The sequence below is a fragment of the Electrona antarctica genome (genome assembly GCF_951216825.1).
Source record: "Electrona antarctica genome assembly, chromosome: 11".
NCBI classification, from domain to species: domain Eukaryota; kingdom Metazoa; phylum Chordata; class Actinopteri; order Myctophiformes; family Myctophidae; genus Electrona; species Electrona antarctica.
In genome coordinates this window covers 35030509-35050737 of record NC_136792.1, presented here as the reverse complement: position 1 = coordinate 35050737, position 20229 = coordinate 35030509, and the positions used below count along the sequence as shown (strand labels likewise).

The window sequence follows — 20229 nt, the reverse complement described above, 5'->3', positions numbered from 1 at the left end:
TAATTACATTTACTCAAGTAATGTTCAATTTTGAGTTACTTTTATGTAAGTGCAGCATTTCCCATTTGAAATACATTCACATATTTACTTCCCTCACTGAATATTAAAATAATGTATTTGGCAAGACATGCTGTCATGACTGTACCAAAGCACCCCACCACCCTGCCAATTATGCTATTTTTATATCATCTGGCATTGACATGAAACACATCTCAAAGATGCACAAGTGTATGGGAATGATTTGGCTATAAGGATGCTATTGCAATGTCCACAAGAATGGCCTCTAAAGGCCATTCCTACTTTTACTTTCTGCATCGCATGCAATTAGCAACTAATATAAGCCTGCTGGGACTGTTGACCCGTTGCAGAGCAGTTCGGAGTTTCATTGGGTGAGTGAGCTAGACTTCATCTGTCCTTCATAGTCCTATTAATATATGTTAGATATCTAAGCTATGCATAGTGATATAAATGTTTTATAAATGTTAGCTAGTAATCCTAGTCATATAAATCTATTCAATGTTAGCTATTAACCTTTAACATGACTCCGTACATAGTGTTATAGCTACAAACATGATACAAATAGACACATTGCACAGATTGAAATGATTGATTGTGTATTATTTTATTTATAATATTATGGTTTAGGCCATATTGGAATTTGCTTTTTTTCATTCATTTCTATTTAGACATTTCAATTATGTTGATGATGATTAGTTAAATTATAATTTGCATTGCATGGGCTATTACATGTATCTACTAGAGTTATTAGTTATTTTAAAGAGAGCACAGTTTGGCTAGTCTAACCCCTCTGAGTGTATTGAAAGAATTATTTTAGCATTGATTCAGTACAAAAAAGACAAAAAGAAGAAGAAACATGGCTGTAATGACAAATAATACAACTGTTATGACAAAAAAACTGAAATAAGCAAATAACAAACAAACAAAAATATCATCAAGCATCATTTAATTTCATTGCATGTAATACTATTGAAATGCCACATCTTTTCAGATGTGGAACTAATGAGAAGTTTAAAATGAGAAAAAAAACACATGGTGCTTCTTATGAAGTTGTGTGTGTGAAAAAGAATGAACATACAGGTAATCTAATTTAATTCATGATTATAAATTGTATTAAATTGTTTTTTTGTTTCACAGTTAGAGGTTGCAATCAAGGTTTCACTGCTACTAGTAGAGGGGAAAAGTGAGTGTTCAATTGTGCACTAGGGGTGCACGAATATTAAATTATGACCGATATCCGTTCTCCGATTATTTGCAAGGTCATATTATATCTGCCAATACCGATTTTGAACGATTCCGATATTATACAGAGGACCACAATGGAAACAAGCCTAGGCCCTAGGGGCTTGGCCCAAAGCCTGTTGATAAAGTATTCAATCAATAAATAAATAGCCTATACTCTTTTCCTGTTTGTTTTCACAACTGAATAACTACTGAATGAGATGAGTACACAAATTAAATGTAGATAAATGTAGGCCTTTAGTTTAGTTTTATATTTGATTTGGCTTCTAGACTAGAGGTACTAGACACTTTTGATTTATATTGAACTCATTGATGAATTTTTACATTTTTGCATTTATTTTTTTATTTTGCTTGTGAAAACCGATTAAATAATCAGGATTATTTTGAGACAATCCGATATGGCATTTTTATGGCCAATATGGCCGATTCCGATAATGCTACCGATTTATATCGTGCATCCCTAAAACCTACTCTAAGTTATAAACATAAGAATAGTCCTACAATGATCTACTCTTAATCTCAATTCAGCAAATGCATAATCTATTTATCTGCCTACAGAAAGCCGCCACCATGAGTACGGACGCAGAGATGGAGCAATATGGCAAGGCCGCCATTTATCTCCGTAAGCCAGAAAAGGAGAGAATGGAAGCTCAAACTTCACCCTTTGATGCCAAAACTGCAGCCTATGTGGCTGATAAGGCCGAGCTGTACCTCAAGTGTAAGATTATAAGCAAGGATGGTGCCAAAGTCACCGTGGAAACGCTGGACAAGAAAGACGTAGGTGTATATAAAATCAAATAGTGGCACAGTACAACTGTAATCACATTACATTCTGATGTTGTGCTTTTATTTTATTATTTTATTTTTAGACCAGAACTGTCCCTGAGGCGGATGTGACCCCTATGAACCCTCCCAAGTATGACAAGATTGAGGACATGGCCATGATGACCCACCTCACTGAAGCCACTGTCCTGTATAACCTCAAAGAGCGTTATGCAGCATGGATGATCTATGTAAGCTTTTCTACATGCTGAGAGCAGTACACTATTGTACCTGTCGATAGCAAAGAAAGAAAAACAGAGTACAAGTTATATCATCAACTGAAAACCATAGAAAAACAAATGCAAACAAATTCATGGTTCTGAAGTTAACTTGATCATTAGTTGATGCCACTTGCGAGTCGTGAATGACTGCTATTTAAGAACAAACTGAAGTATCTTCTGATTAATCAGATCACTTAAATTATTCTGTTTCTAATTATTACCTTTTATCATATTGACAATCAATTTCTATGCTGTAAATAACTAAGAACTGTGTTTTGCTCGTGACTTCTTCTGAATGCAATCATCTATGCACTCAAATCATGTTTTTTAATGTCTGGTTACTGTACACAGGTTGAGGCCTCGTATAAGCCCTTCTTGCCTCCTAGCTCCTAGCACTTTCCTTTATTATTTTCTTCTACGTATTTCCTATATTTCTTTGTATTGTTGTATACTGTGCTAAATAATCAAATCAAATCAAATCAAATCAAATCAAATCAAATCAAATCAAATCAAATCAAATCAAATCAAATCAAATCAAATCAAATAATCCCTGCTCTAGTGATCCGTTGTCCCAGATATGTGGCATGCTCAGTGCTATGTTATATGTTAATGTTCTCTTCTCCTCTTCAGACCTACTCTGGCTTGTTCTGTGCAACTGTGAACCCCTACAAGTGGCTCCCAGTGTACGACCAGGAGGTTGTAAATGCCTACAGAGGCAAGAAGCGTATTGAGGCTCCACCCCACATCTTCTCTGTCTCTGACAACGCCTTTCAGTTCATGCTGATGGGTACGTACGTACTAGCTGGACAATGTAAACAAATACATAACTATAATGGGTTTGTGCTGTATATCCATGACAAAAAAACGTGCTTTACATTTTACAGATAAAGAGAACCAGTCTGTCCTGATCACGTAAGTTTCCATCATCTCATTAAAAATTGTACACAAATTCACTAAGTGCATTTCTCTGAATGTATGCGTTTATAACCAGTGGAGAATCCGGTGCTGGGAAGACTGTGAACACCAAGCGTGTCATCCAGTACTTTGCAACAGCAGCAACTGCTAGTGGAGAGAAATCGGCGGCCGATAGTGGTAAAATTAAGGTACTGTATATGTTTTTAACTAACAAATACATGTTTTGGAACATAAAGCATTTATATGAAATATAGCAATACAATTTAAAAGAATTCAGACCAAATTTTAAATTGGGTGATGTCTAAAACATGCAGGGGTCACTGGAGGATCAGATTATTGCAGCCAATCCCTTGCTGGAGGCCTATGGTAATGCCAAGACTGTGAGGAATGACAACTCATCTCGCTTTGTAAGTGTAAAATAATGACATTGTATGAGTAAACCTGCAATAATTCCACAATGTAGACGGATGCAACTAATTGTGCTATATCAAACAGGGTAAATTCATCAGAATCCATTTCAACAATGCGGGTAAATTGGCCAGTGCTGATATTGAGACATGTAAGTATGAAGTTCAGAGATGAGAAATTATATATTTGTTAATTTGAGGATTACATTTTGACTTATGTACAACCCATATAGATTATTATTATTATTATTAATAATAATTATGTTGTACAACCCATATAGATCTGCTGGAGAAGTCTAGAGTGACCTACCAGCTTCCTCTAGAGAGAGGTTACCATATCTTCTTCCAGATGATGACCAACCACAAACCTGAGATTATTGGTAAATGGAATTATACTGATTATGCAGTGAGAACATAAATTAACTAGAAAAGTCACAATTTTGAAAAATTGCAAAGTGTGTTTGCCGCAATTGGTTACATAGGCCCCTCCCATTAATTATTCTAGCCAATTACAATGTCAAGTCACCCCTGTGATCATGTGGAAATAATTTGGAGGGGACTTATCCCCCCAAAAATAAAATTTCTGCAACAAATGGTTATGTATTTCTTTTGCATTTGCGGCACCCCCTGTGGATGAAAATGAAATAGCTTTTCGCTCTGGGTTGATTAAACCACCCGTGACATGTGATTCAAATTTGGGATGGATTGGACGTAATTATTAATACTTTTAGTAATTATTATGAACCTGCCCTGCGATTTGACATATGGCTCAAGTTCGTGCCATCAAAACTGTGGGACAAGTAGCGAACCAAAGTTTAGGGTTACTCTAGAAAGAAGTAAAAAAAAAAAAAAAAAAAAAAGTGTTACAAATTACTAGTCTGGTTTAATGAATAGAAACACATTCACACATTCATACTTTTTTCATCCCTTCTCAGAAAATTGTCTCATCACCTCCAACCCATACGACTTCCCGTTGATCAGCATGGGTCAGATCACTGTGGCCAGCATTGATGACAAAGTCGAGTTGGACGCTACAGATGTAATTGGACATTATTTTAAATTTCTAATACTCACTGTGCACTGCAGTCAGTTGCTCTGTTAATACTCACTGTGCACTGCAGTCAGTTACTCACTGTGCACTGCAGTCAGTTGCTCTGCAAAATACATTTTCTAAAGCAGTGCTGGTTAGCAGGCCATGACCTCACAAAATAATCCTATTTAAACTGGATTGCTAATATGAAGCTTAATCTCAATCTTCTGAACACATCTCTGCTTATTGACATCAGGACGCTATTGACATCCTGGGCTTCAGCGCTGAGGATAAAGTGTACATTTACAAGTTCACCGGTTCAGTGATGCATCATGGGGTGTTGACCTTCAAACAGAAGCAGCGTGAGGAACAGGCAGAGCCAGATGGCACGGAGGGTGAGTTGCATCTTCAACAAAAAATGTGATAGTCTTGTATTTATTTATATTTCAAATGAACTAAGCTAAATATATTTTCAATATATTGTCATTATTTATTTATATTATACTGTTTATACTGAAGGTTATTTGGTTTACCTATGGTCCTAGATTACTAGCTGTATGCATTCGATGTATTACCTTGTGTTTACCTTGCTTAAATCGCACTCTGGATTAAGCGCCTGAATCGTAAATTGCAAATTGTATGATCATTTCAGTGGCTGACAAGATCTGCTACCTGTTGGGTCTGAACTCAGCGGAAATGCTTAAGGCATACTGCTATCCTAGAGTTAAAGTGGGAAATGAATTTGTCACTAAAGGTCAAACTGTGCCACAGGTGAGTAAAGTTACATTATTTCCATGTTCTGATTTCATACACACCTTATAAATTGTGTCCAGACTGTTTTAAATCATAATTAAAATGATCCTCCAACATTATTGTCTCAGCCGCTGAAGGGGAGGCAGAGATTATGTTTTGCACCATGTCCGTCGGTCTGTGTGCCTGTTTGTGAGTGTCTGTGAGCAGCTAATCTCAGGCACCGTTTGGCCGCGAAACTGTGCACGCACACTCCCTGGATCGTTGGATCCCAGAGCAGGACCTCTGCCCCAAATCTTTCAGATCGGCGTGATCGGCGCGCCACCACGAGGTCGATTTTTGCAAAACACATGTTTTGATATCACTCCTAGTCCTACAGATTCTGTCCAAACATCATGCAAACCGGTACACAGTATCTCTATATCTATTAAACTGAACAAAATGCATGAACGCAGTGTACAATTTCTGTGAGATTTTGCACACATATTCGAGGAAGTAATGCCACTTGAAAATGTTCAGATCAGCCTCATGGTGGCACTATAACAGGCCGATTGGCATTTTTACCCATAACTGCACCGATTTGCTTTAAACTTTGAGTGCACACTCCCTAGAGGCCAAGGAAAAACCTTTGCCCTGCATTTTTGCTACAAAAAACAACAGCACACTGCAGAAACATGTGCAGTTCTAAGCACCTCTACTGACGCGCCTGCTGGCCTAGTGGTCCAGGGCAACAGCATGCCACATGTATATAGGCATGCCTGTAGCGCGTTGCGTGTTTGAGTCCCGTTCATGACGACCTTTGGTGCATGTCTTTCCCTGTCTCTCTCTCCCTCTTCCCTGTCCATCTTCACTTGTATCTATCAAAAAAGGCAAAAAAGCAGAGACTACACCTTGTGTATAGAGGGTATGCGTGTGACATCATCATCAAACCTGAAAAGTTATGCGGGAACGTGGCAAAAAACAACTCTCTGGCCTTGACAGCCCATCCAAATAGAGAAGTTGTATTTGATTGCATTAAACGGCGGTAAACAACATTAAACTGACTGTCACTCACTTTGCCACTCGATTTGCCACTTGATTTTGCCATTCACTTTATGCATGTGCATATACCCTCTATTGTGTATCCAACCCTAAAACCCATCCCGCTCACTCAGATCAGCTAACACAGGGAAGCTGTCAACCTTCCCTAAAGCACTCGGGAGAGACTCTTCTCCCTTCTGGCTCTCAAACTTGTGGAATAAACTTTCCATTGCAGTTAGAACTGCAGACAAACTCAGAATCTTCTCTCTTCAGACTCCATATAGCCCGTGGCACTTGCCCTAGCCTTGCAAACCTTGCAGGCTTATGCAAAGACTAAAAATGTAATTAGGAGCGTCTGCAAAATGCTTAAATTGTGTAATTCAATATAATGTTCCTATTTCCTTAGGTAATGAACTCAGTCAGTGCCTTGGCCAAGTCCATCTATGAGAAGCTGTTCTTGTGGATGGTCATTAGGATCAACGAGATGCTGGACACCAAGCAGCCGAGAAACTACTACATTGGTGTGCTGGACATCGCTGGTTTTGAAATCTTTGATGTAAGCATAGACTTGTTTTAAGTTGGAGACTAAATATTTTTTGTAAGTTACACATTTACAAGAGATTGGGCTAATGATATATTTCCTCTCACAGTTCAACACCCTGGAGCAGCTGTGCATCAACTTCACTAATGAGAAACTGCAACAGTTTTTCAACCACACCATGTTTGTTCTGGAACAAGAAGAATACATGAAAGAGGGAATTCCCTGGGATCTCGTTGACTTCGGCATGGACTTGGCTGTCTGCATTGAGCTGATTGAGAAGGTATATAGAATTATTATTATAGCGTATTATATTATGTATTGCTATGGACTTGGCTGTCAGCATCACATTCATTGAAGGTATACAATTATTCTGTGCTTTAATGGACATAATGCAAACGCACACACACACACACACACACGCACACGCACACACACACACACACACACACACACACACACACACACACACACACACACACACACACACACTTTTTGTTGATTTGTCTCGTTTGTCTCCTTTCCAAAGCCCTTGGGCATCTTCTCCAGCCTTGAAGAGCAGTGCATGTTCCCAAAGGCTACAGACAAAAGTTTCGCAGAGAAGTTGATTGACCTGCATCTGGGAAAGAACAAGGCCTTTGAGAAACCCAAGCCTGGTAAAGGCAAGGGTGAGGCTCACTTCTCCCTGGTCCACTATGCTGGAACTGTGGACTACAGGTGAACAGAACCCTATAGTATGCCTATAATAACAGGAAATGTGGACTACAGTTTGATGAATTGAGTATGGAGGACCCCAATGGAAACAAGCCATAGGCTTTTGTTAATAAACTGTTAATAAAGTATTCAATCAATCCATCAATCAATCAACAGCATCACAGGATGGCTAGAGAAGAACAAGGATCCTCTCAACGACTCTGTGGTGCAGCTGTACCAGAAGTCTTCAGTGAAGCTGCTCTGTGTGTTATATCCCCCACCTGAGCCTGAAGGTATGTTTACTACAATTGGTTTGGAGCATTTAGCATATTGGGAACAGGAGTCATGGCTGTACCCCAGCCAATAGGAACACAGAGGGGGCGGGACATCAGCAAATTAATATAGGATTAATAATATAATATAATGTGTTCTATCCCCCACCTGAGCCTGAAGGTGTTGTTATATCAATACTATAAAAAAAATGTAATTCTATATAACTAATGATAACTCATGATGCTAACATATAAACAGATAATACCAAGAAGGGAGGCAAGAAGAAGGGTGGTTCCATGCAGACTGTGTCTAGTGCTTTCAGGGTAAGAATATCTATTCATTGTTATCAACATATATTCCTGTAAGAATGAAGCATTATTATTATCAACATTATATCGTATATTGTAAAAATAGGGTTTATGTCGTTAAAGTATGTTTTAGAAACAATCTAAATCTGCAAAGTAAGTAGTATCTAAAGAGTTCAAATAATTATAGTGGAAGAGAAAGTACAACATTCTATCACTTTTGACTAATTACAAGCCTTTTATGTCTCAATAGGCAAACTTGCAGTTGCTGATGACCAACTTGAGGAGCACACATCCTCACTTTGTGCGTTGCCTGATTCCCAACGAGATCAAGTGTCCAGGTAAACAGAAAATAAACATTTGACGCCTTATCAATTCTCTCCTAGAGGCCCTAAGGAAGACCTTGTAGTACTAAGCCAGGATGCGGAAAAGGCTTTCGACCAGGTGGAATATTCATACTTGTTCTCAGTGATGGAAAGGTTTTACATTGGTGATAGGTTCATTACATGGATTAGGCTATTGTACAGCAACCCCACTGCAGCTAGGAGACTGACTAACCAGACACTGTCCTCACAATTTGCTTTAGCTCTAGGGCCCTTTGCCCAGACAATTATAGCAATGCTGACATATACAACACAGAATACACTTAAAATATCTCCCTGTATGCAGATGACATTATTTTGTATGTAACCACAATCACGTGGATTTTGGTTGACTCGTTTTGACTCATTAAATGCAACTTTGGCCAGTGGGTAACTATTTTGTTGTAATAATAATGAAGCAACATATTTACAGGACTGATGGAGAACCATCTGGTCATCCACCAGCTGAGGTGTAACGGTGTGCTGGAGGGCATTAGAATTTGTAGAAAGGGCTTCCCAAGCAGAATCCCCTATGCTGACTTCAAGCAGAGGTATCAATTCCTTTTTCCAGCACCTTTTAGTTCCAAACGTATTAACGGGAGGCACGCAAAATGACCATGAACTTCTGCAAAACAGATACAAAGTACTGAACGCCAGCGCATGTCCCGAAGGCGCGTTCATGGACAACAAGAAGGCATCTGAGAAGCTGATGGGGTCCATTGATGTACCTGTTGATGAGTACAAGTTTGGACACACCAAGGTAATAAACACACAGTGAACCTTGTTTAACGTTATGGACAGAGGATTAAAAGTTGATTTTAAGGTTGTTTAGTTACAGTGTTTGTGACATTGTATTCAGGTGTTCTTCAAAGCTGGTCTGCTGGGTGTCCTTGAGGAGATGCGAGATGAAAAGCTGTCTACTCTGGTCACCATGACTCAGGCACTCGCACGAGGTTACGTCATGAGGAAGGAGTTTGTCAAGATGATGGCTAGGAGGTACTTTGAAAACATCTATTCAATAAAATAAATAAAGTGTCAAATCACTATAATAAAATAGCAAAAATTGTAGAGCAAGCTTTTGATGATGGTGGCAAGGAAAAATCTCCTTAATAAATAGCAGAAGAAACCTCGAGCAGAATCAGGCTATAGGATGGGGGGTCATCCTGCATTTACATTGCGGCAGTTAACAACAATAATACCAACAGCAATAATAACAACAACAATAGTACAACTATAATGACACAATTATATAATAACAGCCTGCAGGCGTATTACATGGAAACCCTCAATCTGCATTTCAATCATGATCCACTGTTGTCCACAGAGAGGCCATTTACACCATCCAGTTCAACATGCGCTCATTCGTCAATGTGAAACACTGGCCATGGATGATGGTCTACTACAAGATTAAGCCTCTCCTGCAGAGTGCTGAGACTGAGAAGGAGCTGCAGAACATGAAGGAGAACTATGAAAAGATGAAGACTGACCTGGCCACTGCCCAGGCCTTGAAGAAGACACTGGAAGAGAAATTGATAGCTGTGGTGCAGGAGAAGAATAACCTTGCATCGGCATCGGCATCAGTAAGTAGCTACACTTGTACAGGAAATGTTGCTAAAATTTCATATTGTTTATCATCTTAAAAGGCAAGACCACTTTTTTTTAGGTTTGAGTTGTATAGTTACGTTGCCATGATGTAACTCCAAAGGTGGACAAGAAATCAAAAATTGCTCCATTGATTAGAAATTGATAATTCAAAATATTCTCCTCATTGACTTACATTGTACGCTGAAACAGCTCTTAAAGTCACTCTTTCACATAAATAAACACAAACAAAGTTGATTCAGACAATATAGACTCAGAGCATCACCACCAAACCCAGTAGGCCTACTGTTTTTTTTTTCTAATAATCCTGTTGAAATTACTATTTGAAGATCTGGATCTGGATCCACGGATCCAGTCCGGGTTTTCTTCCTATACAAATGGCAAAATCAACAGGAATTTTATTATACAAAAAAACTAACAGAACTGGGATTGGTGATGCTCTGTCTTGAATCAATAACTTTGTTTGTGTTTGTTTACGTACTAAGAGAGTGACTTTGAGTGTACAATGTAAGTCAATGAGGATCATATTTTGAATTATCAATTTCTAATTACTAGAGCAATTCTTTTTGATTTCTTGTCTACATTTGGAGAACATCATGGCAAGGTAACACAACCCAAACCTCTACCAAAGTGAAATTGCCCTTTAAATCTTTTATCTAAAGTCAAATGTATAGGTAGTCGACCACCAGGCATTCTCATTGCAGTCCATGGCAGAGAATGCCTGGTGGTCGAACGGCTGTTCAGCACAAGGGCCTGACCCAATTTGTCATTCTTCTGTGGGGAGGGTGAATTTGAATGTGCAACTGCTACTCACCCACGCACTACTATAGTATATCCTTTTGGAGGAGGTTTGATTAGTTTGAGCATTAGTCCGACATGCGGGAACAACTGTCAGACTACCGCTCGAACGAGTAGTGCTCACGTGCTTGCGGTTGTGGTTAGGTTAGGGATAGAGGTAGATTGTCGGTCTACTGACCGTCGGACCAAAACACGTGTCGGAACTTTGCACCGCTCCAACTTCACCTCACCCTGAACAAATTCTGACATATTCCTTTTCATTGACAATCAGGGAGACGAGGCTCTGAATGATGCTGAGGAGAGATGTGAAGGTCTTATTAAAAGTAAGATCCAGTTGGAGGCAAAGCTCAAAGAGACGACCGAGAGACTGGAGGACGAGGAGGAGATCAATGCAGAACTGACTGCCAAGAAGAGAAAGCTGGAGGATGAATGCTCTGAGCTCAAGAAGGACATTGATGACCTGGAGCTCACCTTGGCCAAAGTGGAGAAGGAGAAACACGCCACTGAAAACAAGGTATTCTGTAGATTATACTCAAGATCATACACTCTAGTTACAGACTTGTAAGGGTCAATCTATACTGTCAGAGTTACAGACTTGTAAGGGTCAATAATTCAGAACCCCTCTCCCCTAAAGGAACCCTGAGAGTCCCTGGAATCCACTTCGAAAAGCACTGATTGATCCATTCCATGACAACACATTATGTTCTGCTTATCAGGTGAAGAACCTGACTGAGGAGATGGCGTCTCAGGATGAGAGCGTCGCTAAGCTGAGCAAGGAGAAAAAAGCCCTCCAAGAGGCCCATCAGCAAACCCTGGATGACCTGCAGGCAGAGGAGGACAAAGTCAACACTCTGACCAAGGCCAAGACCAAGCTGGAGCAGCAAGTTGACGATGTGAGTTTACCAAGGGAATCAGATGTTTTGAACTTAAAGATGGAGTGCCGTGATTTTTTCCCCACCCTAAAACAAATTATTTTCAAAAAAGTGTACAGTATTTGTTAAAATGTTGTTTTTATGTGGACACGCCCACCAGTTCATTAAGTATGCCTGGTTTGCCTGGTGGGTGGTGATGGGTGACTGGTGATCCACCTGAACTGAAGCCACACCCACAGCTGTTATTGGATGATAAAGGGGGAGGGGTTAGGGGAGGGGAAGATTTTGTGATGTCACTATATCACTGTTTTTTTCATTGGCATGTTTGACTGTCAAGGTTTCAGCCTCCAGGAAGAAACCCTAAATACATCATTGCAACCTTGAACCTTGAACCTTGCCCATAACAATCACACCAAGGGGTCTAATGAAGTACTCTAACCTCGTAAACACATGCAAAACTGGAAAAGATAAATATCACGGCACTCCATCTTTAATATTATATATTGTTGTACTGATTAATAAGAACAATATATTGTTGTGCAGTTGGAGGGTTCTCTGGAGCAAGAGAAGAAGCTCCGCATGGACCTGGAGAGAGCCAAGAGAAAGCTTGAGGGTGATCTGAAACTGGCCCAGGAATCCATCATGGACCTGGAAAATGATAAGCAGCAATCTGACGAGAAGATAAAGAAGTAATGTGAACCAACAATATGAAATGTCATGGAGAGAAACCACCTGCAGAATGACCCTAAAATATGACTATTGACTGTATTCAACAGGAAGGACTTTGAAGTAAGCCAGCTTCTGAGTAAGATTGAGGATGAACAATCTTTGGGGGCCCAGCTGCAGAAGAAGATCAAAGAACTCCAGGTATTCTTATTTTATATAAAATCATTAAAAATAGGAGTGAATGGTTATTTTCAGATGTTACTCTAACATCATTCATTTGAAAGGCTCGTATTGAAGAACTGGAGGAGGAGATCGAGGCAGAGCGTGCCGCTCGTGCCAAAGTGGAGAAGCAGAGAGCCGATCTCTCCAGGGAACTTGAAGAGATCAGCGAGAGGCTGGAGGAGGCTGGAGGCGCCACCGCTGCTCAGATCGAGATGAACAAGAAGCGCGAGGCTGAGTTCCAGAAGCTGCGTCGTGACCTTGAAGAGTCCACCCTGCAGCATGAGGCCACTGCTTCTGCTCTCCGTAAGAAACAGGCCGACAGCGTGGCTGAACTGGGTGAACAGATCGACAACCTCCAGAGAGTCAAGCAGAAGCTGGAGAAGGAGAAGAGTGAATACAAGATGGAGATCGATGACCTGTCCAGCAACATGGAAGCTGTTGCTAAGGCAAAGGTATGATAGCCTTGCGTAGCGATACTAATATCACTGTGTGGATATTAGTCTTGTCCCTCTCAGTGTTCGTTTTTTTTCTTCTCAAAATGTCCTGCCTCATATTTGAATACTGTACCCTGTTTGGTTATAGCCTGGTTCCAGACTTAATCTGCCTGGGGCAATATGCATTGCAAGGCAGATGAAGGCTAGCTACGCGAGGCAAAAGCTACAGTATAATGGAATGCCTGTGTATAATATCATTCTTGAGATACAAGTAATCTTGTGAACGGAACACGTAGCCTATGGTGATTACTCTAAATGTTAATAAACTTTTCAGATAATGAGGCAATTTGAGGTAAAGTTTAAGTATAGCTTTGTAGATAAAAAAGAAAACCTCAGTGCTGCTCCTCATAGCTAATGATGGCCATCCCAGTGATTGGGGGGTAAGGAAACCATACATTAATAAACCGGAGGGCTGAATTATAGAGTGGCTTTGATTTAAATCAAGGCAATGTGAATGAATATGATTGAACATTTCCAATGTTAATTTCCAGGGAAATCTTGAGAAGCTGTGCCGCACCCTTGAGGACCAACTTAGTGAAATCAAGGCCAAGAGTGATGAGAACGTTCGCCAGATCAATGATATTGGAGCTCAGAGAGCAAGACTGTTGACAGAGAACGGTAAATGTTCAATTCATCATAAAGTCTACATTGTCCTGTCAATGGTACTTGAGCAAATTGACCATAATTATTAGAGATAACGCTATGATCAACAGTTAACACGGGACTCATGATTTGTTTGAAATTAATATTTCTAACTAGGCGAGTTTGCTCGTCAACTGGAGGAGAAAGAAGCTCTGGTCTCTCAGCTCACCAGAGGCAAGCAGGCCTTCACCCAACAGCTTGAAGAGTTGAAGAGACACGTCGAAGAGGAAGTTAAGGTGAAGAACAGATTATTTTCCCTTTTAGTTTTATATTTTTTGTAATTTCATTCAGCTGACATTATTTTGTCCATTTTCTTGACAGGCAAAGAATGCCCTTGCTCATGCTGTGCAATCAGCTCGCCATGACTGCGACCTTCTGAGGGAGCAGTTTGAGGAGGAGCAGGAGGCAAAGGCAGAGCTGCAGCGTGGAATGTCCAAGGCCAACGCTGAGGTGTGTCAGTGGAGGAGCAAGTATGAGACTGATGCTGTCCAACGCACTGAGGAGCTGGAGGAGGCCAAGTAAGTCAGCAGTGTTGCAACACTGTCAGCTACCACTCACTATGCAAAATATTACTCACAAATGATCCATTCTAAACTGATCAACAGGAAGAAGCTCGCCCAGCGTCTTCAGGAGGCTGAGGAGCAAATCGAGGCTGTGAATTCCAAGTGCGCCTCTCTGGAGAAGACCAAACAGAGACTCCAGGGTGAAGTGGAAGACCTCATGATTGATGTGGAGAGGGCCAATGGTTTGGCTTCCAACCTCGACAAGAAACAGAGGAACTTTGATAAGGTGATTTGACACACATCATTTTATAATCTTAAAGTGGAGGACACATTACTTTATTGGCTTATTTGGAGTATAGCCTGTTAATGAACATTACATAAAAATGAAGCGTAAATACACCGGATTTAGCAGAGATGCTAATTTCCATCCATAGTCCCCATTTCATTACAAATGGTATGCAGGTAGGCCTAATTAAAGTGGAGGTAAATGACACATTTCATAACAAATGGTCTGCAGGTCTTGGCAGAATGGAAGCAGAAATTTGAAGAGGGACAGGCAGAACTGGAGGGAGCTCAGAAAGAGGCTCGTTCTCTCAGCACTGAGTTGTTTAAGATGAAGAATTCCTTCGAGGAGTCTCTGGACCAACTGGAGACCATGAAGCGTGAGAACAAGAACCTGCAACGTGAGTCTTTCTCTACATCATTCTTTTGACAGTTTTTATTTTTGCTTGAATGTTTTTTGCATATTTCTTTGGAGCAAAAAGCTGGTGCTGTTAACGGGTCAAAAGGTATTCCTACATGTGTCTTTTAAAATTATGTAAATGTTCATATGCTAACCCAACTTTACTCAAATGCAAAATACTTGACTGATTCATTATTTTCAATTAACTACAGAGGAGATCTCAGACCTGACTGAACAGATCGGTGAGACTGGAAAGAGCATCCATGAGCTGGAGAAGTCCAAGAAGCAGGTTGAGACAGAGAAGTCAGAGATCCAGACAGCCTTGGAGGAAGCCGAGGTAACGCTTTTAGCTTCTAGATGAAAAATGCAATAGTCTATAGTTTAGTTTGGTCATTAAAGTATAGTGTAGCAACCCCACAGAAGTGGCCCGGCCGTAAATTGCTCCTCTTAGTGAACTATAGCTCTCTTTGCGTTGCCTGTTGCGTGCCGGTGCCAGACTGGTGAGTTGGCAACCGGGGTTCGATCCAACTCAGAGCGTTACCCTGTTTGCTACAATATTTCAGATTTATCTCAATAAATGAATTGCATTTTCATAGTGCTTTTCCAAGCACTTTACAATGGTTCATTCATTAATACAGTGGGAGGTGAAGCAGCGAACAGTCAACAATAGCGTCCTCACTTCCCACACATTCACAAACCAAGTGGCAAGCTAGCACAAATCAACTCATTAGAGGCAATGTAGGATTCAATGTGTTGCCCAAGGACACTTCACAATGTGGACAGAAGGAGCCGGGATTTGAACCGCCAAAACACAGATTCATTGAGCGACCTGCTCTGCTGAGCCACAGCCGCCCATTAAACATTCAGTGTAGCAGTATATTATTGGATGCTACTTAAAAGCTCTTACAACCTTTTGATCCTGTGTTACATTTCAGGGTACTCTGGAGCATGAGGAGTCCAAGATTCTTCGTGTCCAGCTGGAGCTCAACCAGATCAAGGGTGAGGTGGACAGGAAGCTTGCAGAGAAGGATGAAGAGATGGAGCAGATCAAGAGGAACAGCCAGAGGGTGGTTGAATCCATGCAGAGCACTCTGGACTCTGAGGTCAGGAGCAGAAACGATGCCCTTAGAATCAAGAAGAAGATGGAGGGTGACCTGAACGAGATGGAGGTTCAGCTGAGCCACGCAAACCGCCAGGCTGCTGAGGCCCAGAAGCAGCTGAGGAACGTCCAGGGACAGCTTAAGGTTCAAAACATATTAGTTAGACACATGTTACTATTATATAAAACATATTAGTTAGACACATGTTACTATTATTATATAAAACATAGTAGTTAGACACAATCAAATAATGGAGCTGCTCTGAACAAGTCACATTCAGATTTGTATCTTATGTGACAACCTCAAATGTGATTTATTTTAGGATGCCCAAGTGCACCTTGACGATGCTTGCAGAGGCCAAGAAGATATGAAGGAGCAAGCTGCCATGGTGGAGCGTAGGAATGGCCTCATGGTCGCTGAGATCGAGGAGCTGAGAGTGGCTCTGGAACAGACAGAGAGAGGCCGCAAAGTGGCTGAGCAAGAACTGGTGGATGCCAGTGAGCGCGCTGGACTGTTGCACTCCCAGGTAAGTCAATGGAAAAACTCTCAACATGTTTAACATGCATTCATGTTTAGTTGCATTGCTAAACTGAATCTTTATTTTAGAACACAAGCCTTTTGAACACCAAGAAGAAACTTGAAGCTGACCTGATCCAGGTCCAAGGTGAAGTGGACGACAGTGTTCAAGAAGCAAGGAATGCTGAGGATAAGGCCAAGAAAGCCATCACTGATGTAAGTTAGGAGCTACGCCCCTTATCCAATATACCAGAACAATAGAGGGTATGCGCGTGACATCATCGTACCTGGAAGTTATGCGGGAACGCCCACTGAGTGGCAAAAAACGACTTTCTGGCCTTGACATCCCATTCATCCAAACAGAAAAGTCCTGTCTGATTGCATTAAACAATGTTAAACTCAAACAATGTTAAACTCACCAACATTGCAGCTGTACAAAAAGCTAGAATTATCCCCTGTCTATCTGCAAAGTTTTTGTTTCATAAAAATCTACCATAGAAAAGTTATGAGCTACTTTCTGTCAAGAAATGTCCTGCATTTGATAATTTTTTTATTATTTTTAAGTGTCAGAGTTTGGAAGTGCTTGTTTTCAATAACACAACATTTTGCTGCCTCCTGCATTATGTGACATTTAGAAACAGGTGGTACGCATGACGCTTGAGCGATTTCCAACGAGCGCTTCCAAACTTCAACACTCGCTCATGTTGGAAACCTTTGCTCTATACTATAGGCTACAACAAAGATGTATTTTAGAACTAAATGCTAAAATTGTCTTATTTAAACAGCCATGATGAAAAAGTAATGTAATTGCAATCCAATTCAAGTGAGATTTGTGTTTAGTTATTTTAAATGTAATTTTATTATGGTTAAAACATTGAGAGCTTCTGCTTCTGCTCTGTGGTGGCTATGGAAAGCCTGATCCTGAGAGGGTTGGACCATGATCTGTATTTCCCCCATATCTCCATACGGTATTGAAATATGGGGGGAAAATGTATGCAGATCATGATCTATTTCATGGGTTTGGGGGGCTGGCTCCTCCGTGAGGGCCCAGGGGGCATCACATATTACTCTAGCCTAGGCGCCTCAACTTCTATAAAACCGGCACTGACAATGAAGTATATTTTATCCTCTTTCCAGGCCGCTATGATGGCCGAGGAGCTGAAGAAAGAGCAGGACACCAGCTCTCACCTGGAGAGGATGAAGAAGAACCTGGAGGTCACAGTCAAGGACCTGCAGCATCGTCTGGATGAGGCTGAGAACCTGGCTATGAAGGGAGGCAAAAAGCAGCTCCAGAAACTAGAGTCTAGGGTAAGATGTGGTTTTCTTCAACAGCTTATAGTCAATTAAATAAGAATACGTTTCATAGTGCATAATTCCATTGTGAAGGTGCGTGAACTGGAGGGAGAGGTTGACGCTGCACAGAGAGGTGGAGCAGACGCCATTAAAGGTGTCCGCAAGTACGAGAGGAGAGTGAAGGAGCTGACATACCAGGTACAGTATTCACGTAATTAACCATCATGCCACTGATTAAATGAATAGATTGCATGAACATACAATTAATGTTATAAATTCACTCTCACTTCAGACTGAAGAGGACAAGAAGAATCTTGGCAGGCTTCAGGATCTGGTAGACAAACTGCAGATGAAGGTGAAGGGCTACAAGAGACAGGCTGAGGAATCGGTAAGACAAATATACATCTTTAGTTGTGGTCGCCATGGGCAGAGTGTTGTGAACTAACATGAAGCCATATCGGCTATTACATTAGCCACAGCCATTAGCCAGGACTATAAGTGTAAGGTGTACTTTTCAAATATTGAGGCTTTGAACCATCTCTATCATATTGTAGGAGGAAGCAGCCAACACTCACCTGTCCAAGTGCAGAAAGGTTCAGCATGAGCTAGAGGAGGCAGAGGAGCGTGCTGACATCGCTGAATCCCAGGTCAACAAGATGAGAGCTAAAAGTCGTGACTCCAAGGTAAATACATGTGTAATATGAAGGTTTATTATGTTGACTGTCTTTAACTAAGATTTAAATAAAGATTCATGTTGAAGATCTAATAGCATATTCCTATTTTACAGGGAAAAGATGCTGCTGAATAAGCTTTCCAATTCAACTCACCATAAAGTCATAAAATATGACCCACTGGATTCAAAAAGTCATAAAATATGACCCATTGTATTCAATAAAGGTGGCAACGAATGCATGTTGTTGTTTCTTGTATTCATTACTTCAATCACTTTGTATAAGTGGCTCTGGATTAAGAGCGTCTGCTAAATGCCTAAATTGTAAATTGTATTGTCAGGTTTGAGTATTCTGGTTCCAACACATGTCCACTATAGAGGGTATGTGCATGTGTAACAGGATGGCATTAAGGATTATAGCCAACTAGGGAGTTGCACCCCAGGATACTTAGAATAGACCCAATTCAATGAAGACTCCTGATTACAATTGTGACTCTTCACACAAGTTTGTTGTACAAAATAACAATAAGGCAGAAACGGGTAAAGCAAAAGTACAAAATGTATTTATTTAATTATCATTATTTAATGTATATAGCTTCTCATCAACATCCTCCTAATCATGAAAAGAAGAATACCGGTAGATAATAAAATACACTGTGTACTGGCCAGTGCTGGGGGAAGGGGGAAGATTGGCAGACCGACCGACCCAGGGTAGTAGCACCCCACCCCAGTTCACAGCAAGCCAAAGCAGAAATAGCAACACAAAAGGGGGGGTTACCACAACCACTGGGTGGCCGTCATCACCTGGTCCCAATGTGGATCCCCAGCACCAGACCTACAAGGAGCACAGTACAACATTAGTGAGGACTCATACAACACATTACAACTTGAAACACATTTCACATTTTAAAGTGGCTTCACGCAACACAAATAATTATTAAAACCACAAGGGTGAATGGTCGTTCAGTGGTGATACTGCATGGTGAAATCCAGGCAAATGGATGTTTGTGGCATAAGGGGTGTGCTAGAAATGACAATAAACGGTCAATCTCATGACACAATATATAATATACACACACTGCAGCCACTTTCTTTTTTTCTAATAATTTTAATCCCATTTTTCACCCCTGTGTCAATTATCTAATGTGATCCTGGGCTCTACACACCCTCCGCCAACCTGGGGAGAGCAACGGACTTGAACTCATGCTTCCTTCATGCCTGAGTGTCCAAGTTGCTCCTTTGCACCTGACAGGGGGGAGTTTCCCTGGACGTAGCACGTGGAAGGAACACGTTATTCCAACCAGTTCCTTTCCCCTCCATCGGGCGCCCCGGCTGGCCAGGTTTAGAGACCAGAATTACTGCATGTTTTTTGTGAGGGTGCCTACCCTGGGGGACACGGGGAGGGTGTGCGGGCTCCACCCGGGGGGGCCCTTTCGCCAACCTTGGGTATGGGCAGTGGCACTGATGACGCGGGGGAGAGAGCACGCCGCCAGCGCCCACAGCGTCCCCAGCGAGAATCGAACCCAGGACCTTCTAGCTATGAGGCGACAGCACTACCAACTGTGCCAGCATG

The 20229-nt window shown here is 41.1% G+C and overlaps 1 protein-coding gene across 1 annotated transcript; it reads left to right on the top strand.

Annotated features, from left to right (window-relative positions):
* The first annotated feature begins 1181 nt into the window (after window positions 1-1181).
* Window positions 1182-18898, top strand: LOC306932511 (myosin heavy chain, fast skeletal muscle-like). The gene is made up of 41 exons (XM_079514340.1): window positions 1182-1201; window positions 1819-2037; window positions 2130-2273; window positions 2934-3090; window positions 3188-3215; window positions 3295-3406; window positions 3533-3625; window positions 3714-3777; window positions 3907-4005; window positions 4561-4664; window positions 4912-5050; window positions 5308-5426; window positions 6832-6981; window positions 7076-7246; window positions 7493-7680; window positions 7834-7949; window positions 8188-8252; window positions 8488-8575; window positions 9030-9147; window positions 9233-9356; window positions 9456-9592; window positions 9921-10176; window positions 11268-11510; window positions 11713-11889; window positions 12412-12557; window positions 12645-12735; window positions 12819-13208; window positions 13742-13868; window positions 14010-14128; window positions 14214-14410; window positions 14498-14681; window positions 14913-15078; window positions 15290-15414; window positions 16013-16321; window positions 16500-16703; window positions 16784-16909; window positions 17831-18001; window positions 18080-18184; window positions 18279-18374; window positions 18541-18669; window positions 18774-18898. The coding sequence occupies exons 2-41, from the start codon at window positions 1831-1833 to the stop codon at window positions 18792-18794; spliced, it is 5805 nt and encodes a 1934-aa protein (XP_079370466.1). The 5' UTR covers window positions 1182-1201; window positions 1819-1830; the 3' UTR covers window positions 18795-18898.
* Window positions 18899-20229: the final 1331 nt, after the last annotated feature.